Source organism: Simochromis diagramma, unplaced genomic scaffold (assembly GCF_900408965.1).
Source record: "Simochromis diagramma unplaced genomic scaffold, fSimDia1.1 OVJJ01000344.1, whole genome shotgun sequence".
NCBI lineage: Eukaryota > Metazoa > Chordata > Actinopteri > Cichliformes > Cichlidae > Simochromis > Simochromis diagramma.
The window spans coordinates 11,119,354-11,132,458 of NW_024387375.1; the positions used below are offsets into that span (position 1 = coordinate 11,119,354).

The 13,105-nt window shown below is 41.1% G+C and overlaps 2 protein-coding genes across 3 annotated transcripts; both read left to right on the top strand.

The window, feature by feature from the left end:
* Positions 1–1,397: 1,397 nt before the first annotated feature.
* On the top strand, positions 1,398–6,856 carry LOC120719757 (SAM domain-containing protein SAMSN-1-like). 2 transcript variants are annotated; one of them, XM_040009220.1, is made up of 8 exons: positions 1,398–1,568; positions 2,342–2,422; positions 2,726–2,854; positions 3,377–3,494; positions 3,606–3,763; positions 3,876–4,088; positions 4,231–4,378; positions 6,053–6,856. In XM_040009220.1, exons 1-8 carry the CDS (start codon positions 1,515–1,517, stop codon positions 6,205–6,207), a joined length of 1,056 nt encoding a protein of 351 aa, XP_039865154.1. In that variant the 5' UTR covers positions 1,398–1,514; the 3' UTR covers positions 6,208–6,856. The 2 variants fall into 2 exon arrangements, with proteins under 2 accessions (XP_039865154.1, XP_039865155.1); XM_040009221.1 differs by having other exon boundaries at positions 1,399–1,568; positions 3,612–3,763.
* A 708-nt stretch (positions 6,857–7,564) lies between these two features.
* Positions 7,565–12,932, top strand: hspa13 (heat shock protein 70 family, member 13). The gene is made up of 5 exons (XM_040008617.1): positions 7,565–7,739; positions 7,832–8,172; positions 8,313–8,526; positions 8,702–8,869; positions 10,966–12,932. Exons 1-5 carry the CDS (start codon positions 7,715–7,717, stop codon positions 11,535–11,537), a joined length of 1,320 nt encoding a protein of 439 aa, XP_039864551.1. The 5' UTR covers positions 7,565–7,714; the 3' UTR covers positions 11,538–12,932.
* The last annotated feature ends 173 nt before the right edge of the window (positions 12,933–13,105 follow it).

The following is a 13,105-nucleotide window of genomic DNA, read 5'->3' on the forward strand; positions in this document are numbered from 1 at the left end:
GAGAAAATTGTCTGATGAAAACAACCATCCAGTGCAGAGATTACAAAATCCCCATGGATCCGTGGTGTCATTCGTTCTTAGAGTCAGAAAGTCATTTAACAGAGAATAAATCCCCAGAGGACTATAAACAGAGATGGCGCAGGGTGTTAAGACTCTATCTTGTCCTTTTACGAACTTCCCGTGAGATAGTGATAAGAAAAGAAAACAATCAAGTGAAGTGGTTTTAATTTAATTTCCTCTGAATTTGCTTATTTCTTGTTTTGTCACTGGGGAAGTTAACATTAGCTCTGCAGAACTAACAGTGCACACAATGCATGTCAGAACAGTTTTGATATACTTTTGGCATAAAACTGTATCTCAACAAAATATTTCAATGAAGATAGGGTGGGTTTTTTTTTTAAATCAGACAGGAAACCCCTAAAGTAAGAAATTTAAAATCTTGATCTAGAACAAAATGAGTTTCTTTTGTTGTTGTTGTTGTTGATTGCAAGCAGCAGGATTAGACTGAGGTTTAGGTCTGCAGAATTCCCTTTTCCACAACCGACCGCAGTGTAAACATGGCAAATCCCCAATGTGGCGACATGAGAGAGGCAAGGTGGAATCCTGTGGAGGCTAAAAACTCCCTCACCTTTTCTGATTCAGTGGAAACACTATGAGTGTGTGGGTGTGTTTGTAGATAAGAGTTTTGTAACTTTTATCATTCGTCACCGATTTTAGAAAAAGGGTGACTTGTTTTAGTGTATCCAAAAAGACATAAAGCCAAAAAACCCTCAGTTCCACACCGAGAGGGGAGGTCGACCGGAAGGTATTTCGACACACCAAAGTTGCCACTTTCAGCTGTTCCTCTGTCATAAATCCACACTTCCTCAAAAGCGTTCTGCCCCACATTAGGAAATGAACTCAGAAGAATAATTACTCCAGCATCATTTACCGCAACAGAGTTCCCCATTGCTGATAAAAGGGAAAATTTGAGGTATATTGAAAGAAGAATTGAATTAAACAAAAGAGGTTTTGTCTTCTTTTTATTCCTGAACTACATAAAATAGCTTTCACTGTGAAGCTTTTAGCCTCATTGGATAATTGAACCTGAGTTGAGTGGCTACATGTATGTGATTGTGGCATACTTATGCACAGTTACAGACCAACATGGTGGTGTGGCTCACCATCAGCATCTAAAAGACGAGTAGCAGATACAAGACAGATGTTTGAACAAGCAAATGCCACATTTATAAAACTGAAGTGCCGCTATTCCTGGAAGTGGTTCTAGTTGTTTCGCTGAGCTGGCCACAAAATGCACACATAAGCATTCGTATTTTTCCCCTTTCAGAGCTGCACTGAAAGAAACAGTGTGAATTGCCTCACATCCTGTGCGTTCTAAGGAAGTGAGCCAGCCAGCCCATCAGACAGATAATCTGTGTGTCAGTTAACACTTCTCTGTAGAGGAGTACAGCAAAGACAAGAGCAAAGGACTAAGATCTGACTAACACCTTGAAAGAAAAAAAAGGAGTTAGAAAATGTTACAGAGGGCTGCATCTAATGTGTCAGACAAAGCAAGGAGCAAACCAAAGGTGGGTGAAAATAATTATGATCAAAGCTTCAGGGTCCAAATTTCACTTGTGACATCGACTCCGTTACAAATTTGTAGAAGATGAGGCTCAATCTAACATCACCAGTTATTGAATTAAAAACTACAGTCTGCTGGAAGCAGAGCGATGTTTTTGGAGAATATGTCACAGTTCATTTTCTGAATGGTGAAGAAAGTCTTTAAAATAAAACCTTGATTTCTGCCAGTGTATTTTCAGTCAGAGAGTGCACTCAGAGCTGCATTAAATCAGTCTGCACAGGGCTGTCTAGGAGTATGGAGCTCATATTTAACCAGGATTTCCAGGGATTATTCATTTATATGATTATTTTTGGTGCTGTGCTGGGGAGATGATGGAGGCTTGGGAGAGATTAGGCTGACTATTAGTTTTATGAAAACCGTGGGGGGGGGGGGGGGGGGGGGGGAACTGAAAGAATTAAAATTGAGCCAGAGCAGCAACGACTTGTCGTGTCACCAGTGCGCTGAGGGTAAACTGGTTTTATCAACGTACTTGTGTATTCGTTTAAGTTTAAAACACAAGCTCTCATTTAGTGTGTACTTGACTTAAAATCGTAGATTTTAAAGGAAGGATTTTTTTTCTTTTCTTGTTGGTTTTTGTCTTGTCCTAGATGTTTTGAGACTGTTAAAAGAAAAACTGATTATATTTGGCCTGTGAAATCTCGGGTCACAGCACGATTGTGCTATTCAGACGTTGTTTAGCCGTCTTTGTGTGACATCTCTTTTTACTCTTCCCCACAGCGCTCCACAAGCTTTGGCAAATTTGAGGGTCTCAGACATCACTCATCACAGGCCAAACCGAAGGAAAATGGAACCGCTATGGTTTGTAGATGTGCTTGTTTTTCACTTTTGTAACCCTGATGTCAGCAAAATTTACTTCAATAGCAATAATAGTGTAACCGATGCATGAGACTGCCATACTTAATGCAGGTTTTAATGCGGACTGAAAGCGACACATTTCACTGGATTTTTTGAGAACAGAAAAACATGTTGTCAATACTAAATATAATTGTAGAATTGTAGAAAAGAAAAAGAGTTGGTGTTTTGTTTTTGTTTGTTTTTATTTTAGGTTGTATTCCTTAATATCCCCATTCAGTTTGTACTAAACCATGTTTCTTCACACAGGTCACAGAAGAATGTGAAAGTTTCGACCCAAACAACTCAGCTGGACTCCGGAAGAAGATGAAGGAGATTTCACTGACCATGCGCAGAAAAATGGGCAAAAAACATGCCAAGTCTTTATCCGAGGAGACAGTGAGTCGCTGAATCACTCACACACACTTTTACATCAATTAACCGAGCACTCTGATAAGGTTTTTGACCGTTCACATACACACATTAATGCTTTAGTTCTCCAGCGCTGTTTTATTGTAAAGAATTTGTGCGCAAGTGATCAAAAAGTCCCTCAGCGTGCAACAAATTCGAGGCCACGGACATCACTTACTGCAAACCTGCTCTGTTTATCACTTTCATCTCCTCTGAAACCACATCCTCAAACTGTGACGCAGTTGTTGGCGATATTTAGATGACTGTTTGCTGTCATCTGCATCGAAAAGTGTCTTCCTGCAGTATCTGTGTTTTTCTCAAACAGCGATTGAAAGATAAGATGTTTTGATTAGCTTTGGAAATTTCATAGCCTACACCTCCACCTCCACTTTTACATGGAGTCGTTCGATTAGTCTGCCTAATTGTGCACACTCCGTCCCTGTTTATCTGTTTATGTAACATTGCTGCCTTTTAAAACCGTGGGCCTTGTCGTTTTTTGCTTTCCTTCAGGGCGATGACACAGACAAAGAGCCAGATGCAGAGACAGAAAGCAGCCCTCCAGCTGAGAAAAACTCCACACAGACAAGCAACTCCTTGGAGAGTCTTTACAGTGGCCAGAGCTCCTCCAGTAAGTATCTGCTCATAATGCACACCCAGACATAGTGAATAAATGTGTGGTGTTAACCAGTAATACTCTTAGATGAGTGTGTAATCCTCCTGTGCTGTGTTGTGTTTGTGGGTTCAGGTGGTGTGACCAGTGAGTCCAATGGCTCTGGTCAGAGAGACAGTCTGAGGCTGGAGGAGGACGGCTCGTATCACGGACAGTTCTGTGGCCGAGCTCGAGTCCACACGGATTTTGTTCCCAGTCCATATGACACGGACTCCCTCAAACTCAAGGTAACTCTCCATGTCCACGCTTTACATGGACATGGCTGTACTTAGACAGGGAAACATCTGCAGTAACAATGAAGCAGTCTCAACCATCTTTTAATAGATTTTTTTTTCCAAGGTTGGTGACATCATCAACATCATCAGTAAGCCTCCAATGGGCATTTGGACAGGCATGCTCAACAACAAAGTGGGCAACTTCAAGTTCATCTATGTCGACGTTTTGGTGGAGAAAGAAGAAGAAGAGGAGACTCCCAAAATCAGACAGCAGAAGCTGTGCAAAAGACCTCGACCTAAAACACTGCTGGAGTTACTGGAACGCTTGAATCTGGAGGTGAGGACCAGATCTGCTCACCTGGGGTCTTTTGTCTTAGTTTAGGGGACGAATCACAAAGTTTTCAAAGACTTAGTCATGACAGCAAAACATTTAAAGATTTGTGCTTTAGTTTTACAGTCGGTGGTTGCTCTTGTTTTAGGAATATGCTTCTGCACTGATGCTAAATGGCTATGAAACAGTGGAGTCCCTGATGCACCTGCAGGAGAAACATCTTATAGAGCTGAACGTCAAAGACCCAGAGCACAGACAGAAGCTACTCACTGCTGCTGAATATCACTACACAGAAGGTCAGAAACACACCGAGCAATCATTGTGACTGGTTCTAATGCTAACAAGTAACAATATGCAGCACTTAGTCAAGGGAGATACTGCTTCATAAGAGTTCACTCCTGAAAAATGAACATTCTGAAAAATAAAAATAAAGATCCTCTCATGAAGGTTTCAGTATTCAGAAGTGGCCTGCACAGACTGGCTCGCAGCAGAGATACAGGAGTCAGCAAATGAGACTAACAATTTTTGTTAGCAGGCTCAATCGGTGTTATGTTAAGCCTGAAAGTAACACCACACTGAATGTGAAGCAGCTGTAAATACAATACAGTCTTCACAGAGACTGTATATTAAAGAAGTTTATAGCTACCTCACTTATTGTCAATCACAATTTTATTTAATAGCACATTTTATTATACACAAACTAAATGCTTTTAACATAATAGAAAAATACATAAAAACCTAAACCTTTGTTCCCAGTTCTACCCTTTATTTCCTGTCTGTAACCCGTCCCAGCAACCATAAAACAAAGAATAAAAATTGTACAATTGGCTCTCGTCTTTTAACCAGCAGTCATGAGAGTTACATTTTCTGAGTAAATAATAACTCTGTGTGTGTGTGTGTCTGTACAGACAGCAAAATCTTTGTCCAGTAATTAAATACAATTACATCCCTAAAGTCTTTTAAGCAGCATGTGGAGCTGCTTTGTTTGATTATGGTTAAAACATGGTAGAATTTACTCATTAGCCAATCAGAAGTGAGCATTCAAACAAACAGCAAGATAAGGTAAAGACTGTATTAAATAAAAACTCTCTTTTTTAAATTAAGAAAAATATTTTATATTTACCATAAATATAAAATGAATGGAAGTGTAATTCTGTCACTTTATTTCTGTGGGACAATAAAAAAGGGTTCACTCTGTAAATATGTGGGTGGAAACAGGTAAAGGCTGAGACATTTGTGCCGTAGAGAATAGAAATACATTATGCACACTGTGAGAAGCTTATTGGTGACTTCCTGTTACTCAGATAGAAAGTGCTTAACATGACAGAAGGTGTTCCTGTAATCTGAAGTCTGGAAGCAGTCTGACTGATTATCAGAAATCCCTGCATGAATGAAAGAAAAACTTTCCAAAACAATCCAATATGACAGTGGAAAAACATCCACAGGCCTTTTTTGTGGCTTCGTTCATGTTTTACTTTGTGTAATTTAAGCAGATGTGCACAAAGTCAAAGTAAATGTCAGTGTAATTTCTTTTTTAGCTCGGCTTGGTTGACAGTGAAACTAAACAGATGGCAGCTGCTGCAGCGTGATCCCTGCCAAGCTCACATTAGACACCAGTAATTTAATCAAGCTGAGCTAGATTAGTCGGATTAGCGGCTTCTGTTAGTGAGTTTAAAAAACAATGAGGAAGAATATTTTTGCAGTTTACAGGAAAAAAAATTAGGTGACATATTTTCTTCTAGAGTTTCCTGGTTCAAATCATATGTATTTGGGTCATGTGACAACTCACATCCTCTGGTCTGACACCAATAAGCAACATTTGCGATAATGCGTCGCTATCATCGCAATAAATCATATTAAAATTAAACGGTGTCACCCTTCCGCATCTAAATATGGCTTCAATTCTGCAAAGTAGTACAGATTTGAATATTATGACATTTAATTGAATTCAGTTTGGTTTGTGGCTGCAGGTGATGATGTCAGGGATGCGGAGGAGCTCAAATCTTCCCACAGTCTGCAGGAGGAAGACAGCGACTGTCCCAGAGACTCGGGCTGCTTCATCCCGTCAGAGTGTTCAGACAGCAAGGAGGACACAGAGCCCGTCACAGACGCCGTGGAGTCCTAAAGCACATGTTTGTCATTTGTATACTTTGATCAGAGTTTAAAAGTTGCACATTTTCTTATGACTTTGATGAAAATGGTTTTAAAAGACTCATTCCATAACTTTCTGAAAATGTCACAATTGTATCCCTTGTTCCAGTGAGGGAACAAGGGATACAATTTGCTTTGTATATGCTAAAGCTTTCTAATGTGGAAGCTTTAGCATATACAAAGAAGAGACAATATTCTTAACTTCATATTATCTTTTTGTCACTTTATCACTATGATAGGTATAGGCATTGAGTTTTGGCAGTAAGTTGCCAAAATTTTTGTCACATTAATGTCATTTGTATTTATTGCATTCTAAATCTTGAATTGTTTTTGCGTGTAAAGCTTTTATTTATCACAGCTGCATCATTTTGACCTTTCTTGTTACGTCTGATCTCTGTTTAACTTTCGGTCTACTTTCCTTTCCTGTGATTTAACAGCTGTTTGTATATTCAGATCTTGTCTGTAATGCATACTCTACAGATTGACAAGTATACTTTTTTCTGAAAGTGCATTTGAATGAGATTGTGTGTGAGAGAGCCTGTGTGTGAGCATTCCTGTGAAAAGGAGCATTCATTTATTTTCAAAACTTTTTGTAAATAAAGCATTTTAAAAATAGAGTTAAATATGTGGTTTGTGTTTATTTAAAGACTCTAAGTAATACAAGAGTACAGTCTCTGATAGAGCCAAGTCCACAAGTACATCTGTACACACGGATTGCACCTCTACATGAATTTAGCTTAATTACCACTAACACATGACCCTACACTGTGTTCACTGCATCATTCCATGTTTGGCACTGATCACCACCTGCACTCATATCTATCTACTTAGCACTTTTAATTCTTATGCTTATTTTTATTTTCATGTCTATTTTAGCGTAATTTATGACAGTATGTTTGCACTGAAGCACCGCAGCAATTTCCTAATGTTGTAAACCTGCTCAACATTTGGCAATAAAACCCTTTCTGATTCTGATTCTGATTCTGATTAAATTAAGGTCTACTTTTAATAGTACTATTGCTAATATACTACTACTACTAATAATAATAATAATAATATTTAGTTAATAATTAATTTATTATATTTTACTTTTATTTATTCATGTTTGTATCGATTGACTAATTAATTTAATTAGTAATTTATAAATAAAAAAAATAATTGTTTCGCCTTTCCCTGATTGGTTAACCTCGTGCATACGTTTCAAAATGCTCCCTTTGCGGTTGGCGTTGCTAGCTATATGGGATTTGTAGTACAAAGCGGCCGATTTCTGGGTTTCTGGTAGCGTTTGCGTAAACGGCGTAAACTACATTACCCAGCATTCCCCACGAGCGGTGCAAAGTTGACGTGTATTTTGTTGGTGAACTGAAAATTTCCCGTTTGTCGTCATCCAGTTGTCAAAAGCCGGACACGGTTTCGACACAGCTTTTAATACATTTTTTGTGAATTTTAAGCGTCCGTTGACTTCGTAACGGCTTGTGACGATGGCCGGAGAAATCTCCATGATTGGTGAGTAGAAGCATAGCCGTTTTAGGGTGCTAATTCATGAGCTAATAATGGTTTGGTCCACCTGTGATGCGCGTGCTGTTACCGTCCCACAGGTTCGGTGATTCTGGCCCTGTTCTTGGCTGGCTACCTGGGTCAGCAGTACCTGCCTCCCCCAAAACCCAAGGTGATCGGTTTGGACTTGGGCACCACCTTCTGCTCCGTGGGGGTCTTCCACCCGGGCAGCGGGGAGGTGGAGGTGATAGCGGATGAAGAGGGGAGGAAGAGCATCCCTAGCGCGGTCTCTTTCACCACCACCGCGGTGCTGGCCGGACACGAAGCCGTGGACCTAGCTGACATCAACCCCCAAAACACCATCTACGATGCCAAAAGGTTCATCGGGAAGATTTTTGAGCCAGAGGTCCTAGAGAAGGAGAGCGCTAGGTACCCGTTCAAGGTGGGTCATCCTGGGCTGGGTTTGGAAAGTTTTCAGCTCAGACAGGCAACCAATCTAGCCACCTTTCCTAACTATGTGTATGCAGTGATATTAGATCCACACTTTAAAAAAAGCATCCTCTCATCCTTCTCTTGCCATAGGTGATAAACAACAAGGGCAGTGCAGAGTTTGTGATCTCCACCAACCACACCTTCACCGTTACCCCAGAGTTCATCGGCTCCAGGCTGCTGCTGAAGCTGAGGAAGATGGCTGAGCGACAGCTGGGTGTGGTGGTGCAGCAGGCCGTCATCTCAGTGCCTGCAGAGTTTGATGAGAGGCAGAGGGACTACACAGCGAGGGCCGCTAACCTTGCTGGTCAGTTTACTAATGAGTCTCAAGACTGCACATAATTAAACTGGGTTTACAGAGAGCTTTACCCAGTCTTTGAATCCATTACAGCGCTTCTTCTCAGGCATCATTAAAAACAACTCGTACCCCAAATTAATGTTAGAAGTGTGTGCACGCTAACTCTTCCTTCGCTGTCTTCCAGGCTTGGCAGTCTTACGTGTGATCAACGAGCCCACGGCTGCAGCAATGGCCTACGGCCTGCACAAGGTGGACGTGTTTAACGTGCTGGTGGTGGACTTGGGAGGAGGGACTTTGGATGTGTCTTTACTCAGCAAACAGGGAGGCATGTTCCTCACTAGGGCAATGGCAGGTAATGTGCTTCACAGCTCCAGAAATAAAAGTTTGGTATAGTTGTAATAAAGTTGCGATAGACTAGCGACCCTTTCCAGGGTGTACCCTGCCTCTCGATAAACCCCACCATTCCTGACTGTAGAATATAATTTTAAAACACCATGGTAACAAACAAGCAACGTTACATGCTTCTATATACTCTGGAACCTTTTTTTTATGTTTGTCACACTTAAGTTTCTGATCATTTCATTTATTTATTTATTTCACACTTGGTTCAACAGTTTCATCAGTCATCAAACAAATGTAAATATTAGACAAAGATGAGACAAGTAAACAAAAAAATGCAGTTTCTAAATGAAGGTGTTTGTTATTAAGGAGGAAAAAATACAAACCTACTTGGACCTTTGTGTAAAAGTGATTCCACCCTAACCTAATAACTGGATGGGCCACCCTTAGCAGCAACAACTGCAATTAGGCGTCTTTTACAGCGCTGTGGAGGAATTCTGGCCCACTCATCTTTGCAGAATTGTTGTAATTCAGTCACATTGGTGGGTTTTTGAGCATGAACCATCTTTTTAAGATCATGCCACAGCATCTCAATCAGATTCAGGTCAGGACTTTGACTAGGCCACTCCAAAGTCTTCATTTTGTTTTTCTTAAGCCATTCAGAAGTGGACTTGTTGGTGTGATTTGAGTCATTGTCCTGCTGCAGAACGCAAGCATGTTTCAGTTTGAGGTCATGAACAGGTGGCTGGACAGGATGTTTTGGTAGACAACAGAATTCACGGTCCCATTTACCACAGCAAGTCTACCAGGCTTCTGAGGCAGCAAAACAGTCCCAGACCATCAAACTACCACCACCATATTTTACTGTTGGCGTTATGTTTCTTTTCTGAAATTGTGTGTTACTTTTACGTCAGATGTAATGGGACACACACCCTTCAAAAAGTTCAGCTTTTGTCTTGTTAGTCCACAGAGTAGTTTTCCAAAAGTCTTGGGGATCATCAAGATGTTTTCTGGCAAAACTGAGTCTTTTTTTTCTTTTGCTCAGCAGTGGTCTTCGTCTTTGAAATATGCCTTGCATGCTAAATGACCTCATGTTTGTGTGTTTATTTTTAAAAAGCTGCATAGCTGCTGCTCTTCTGACTACCAAATAAGTGACTTACTGCATCTTGTGGTTCAAAGTGGTGTTATGTAAGATTACAGGAGTACTGTGTCACTGTTGTTGTGGTGTCACCTCAGAGAAACGTTACGCTAAGGGTGGGGTGGGGGGGGGGATGGGATGGGGCATCGATACAGCATAGTATTGCGGTATTTTGTATGGCGACATTGTATTGATACAGGGACATCCATATTCAACATTTTATTAAATAAATGAAAAGAATTTGGGAACACTGTAAACAAGAGGGCTCACCTCGTGCACTCCTGAGATGATGTTAGCCAAGCAAACTTACATGCAGTCCACTCGAATGTGTTAAAAACTATCCAACTAGCTTTGACAAATCTACCTACTTGTTCAAAGCAAGTTAACAGCTCAGCCACTCAATTAAAAATAGGACAGCAACTTGTTTATGTCTACAAAGAAATTGGTGGCTGCCTGGGGATTGTATTGAATATTTTCACATTCTACGACATATTATAACTTGTGGCGACTACATTTTTTGGGTGTTGCACATTCCTGACCACTTTTGAACAAAAGGCAGTTGCACAGGTTGTCTGATAGGAGGCAACCTTTCTGCAAAACAGTTGCAGTCTGACTTGGACGGACTGCAATCACTTTGAGAATGTTAAAGGTTTGCAAATAATTGTATCATTTCTAAATGCAGACAGTCTGGTTGAGTCTTTGGCGATGAGCACAACTCAAGGGGACTTGACTCAACTGGCTGCCTGCTGAATGTAATCTTGTTGTATTTCTGCAGAACAGGATTCCTACTGGCAACCACTTGATACTCAAAAATCCCATCTGTTTCAATCATTACTGGTGAATGGCTGCAGAATGAAAGCACTTACTCTTTTTGATATACTCTGTATTGTGACAGTGTTGTATTGTGTATACTGTACCTCTATACTATCAGTCTATAATGTTAAAGGGCTCTTTTGTTTGTTTGCTTTCAGGCAATAATAAGTTGGGAGGTCAGGACTTCAGCCAGAGGTTGCTTCAGTACACAACAGAGCGAGTCCGGCAGGAGTTTGGAGTCCCACCCACCCTCAAGGAGGACATCCACCATCTCCGGCAGGCTGTAGAAGCTGCCAAGCTCAATCTGACCCTCCAACCTAGCGTAACCATCCGGGTGCCCCTGCACCTTCGCACTCTCGACAGCTTAGACAGCTCCACTCCGCCTCCAGTTCTCTTCCAGGCCGTACTCACTCGCACGCTTTTCGAGGAGCTCAATGAGGACCTCTTCCAGAAGATTCTGGCACCTGTGGAGACCGTGTTAGCTGAGGGTCACTTGGACAAGGAGGAGGTGGATGAGATCGTTTTGGTTGGAGGCTCCACCAGGATCCCGCGAATTAGGAGGCTAATTAGTGAGTACTTTGGAAAGGAGCCCAACACATCAGTGGACCCTGACCTGGCTGTGGTCACCGGCGTGGCCATACAGGCCGGCATCATGAGCGGCTCCTGGCCTTTACAAGTCAGTGCCATAGAAATACCCAACAAAAATCTGCGCAAGACGAACTTCAGCTAATCTCTGTTCCAGTGTTTTATTAGTATTTCATGCTTCTTTAATGCGCTTCTTTAACATCTGCTGATGGGAGGAAAAATAAACACACACACAATAAACCCGTCACCAAAAAGCTTACGATGCACAGCGGTCCTTCTGCTCGGTTGTGGAAATCGAGCGGACATCAAAGAAAGCAGACGGTGTACTGAAACAACATTCCTCTACAGCGACTTGTAACATCAGAGGTGAACCGTCTGGTTTCACATTCTGAGTAACAGCTGCTTTTGTTGTGCGCCAACTTGCAGTAAGACAGTGTCTCTGTCACGTATCTGCTGCACCGTTCAGCTTCAGCAGTCGAGGCTTAGTGGCATCGGATACTTAACTTGTGTTCAGGGAACAGCCACACCTTTAGAAAACATCAAGACTAGCCAGTACTGCTCTAGCTATTTATTTATTTATGTGTAAATTGTGTGGGTCTGATTGTGTTCGTGTGAGAGAGACAATGCGTGTAGGTGTTTAATTGACCTTTAATCTGAGTTCTTAATTATGCACATGCCTTTCAAAGGAGCTGCTACATTGTTTGACCTGCTCCCTCAGAGGCCTTCGTCCTGTTCAAAATTTTGTAGAAGTCACAGCAACTAAGTGAGACCAGTTAAAATGTGTCCATATGCTTTTAAAACACTCAAATGTAGTGTAACTGTGAGGTGCAGAGTTCAGTCAACAGATGAAGGTACGTGCTGTGGAAAGCCTTCGTTTTTTTTTTTTACAGTACTGTAAATCATTAGCATCGTGAGTAAAATCCACATAAGGTTATTTGCCTTTAAAAGGGACTGAGGAAACGTGCTCAGTGTTGCACTTTAAGGACTCCACATGTTGACCAATGAGACTTTTTTGTGCAATAGAGCTGCTTTATTTAAATATTTGGGAGGACGAAGTGCTTTTGCTGCTGTAGTTCAAGATGAGGATGACCAAAGCGTCACTCATCGGTGCCTTGTGTGTTTGATGCTGAGAAATGTGTTCCTGTCACATTTGGATATTTAAGAACGTGTTTGAACGAGATACAAGAAATTTTTGGTGTATATCCAGAAGTTCATCTCTGGAAAACAAACAGAAAAGCCGCTCTGATAGTTTTACTTTATTTCGACCAAGAATTCAGTGTGCCCACATTCCTTTGAAGTATCGCAAACTGTTTTCCCCCCCTGTTGTAATTCATAAATAGGTGTATTCACACCTGCTTTTGCATTTCACATTTTGATGTGTTAGAGCCTCCAGTAAAGATACTGTATGAATCATTTCAATTCCTAACAGGAATAATACCAGGATCTATTTTTATATTGCAACTTTCACCAAGTTTAAGTGTATTTGCCTGAAAATGTCAACAGTCTGCTTTTTGACCTATTAAAATGAGTTTCCGTCTTCTTCACTGTCCTTTCCTTTTGCAAAGTAAAACTTTTTTCAGTTTTGTATTTATGACTGTCAGGTACTGAGGTGGGGTGATGCAGATGAAGCTCATGTACTCATCTGAATTTTATCTGAGGCCTCTAATAGAAGGCGGAGAAGTTCAGAGAGTAGATGAGTGAAGCTGTAATACC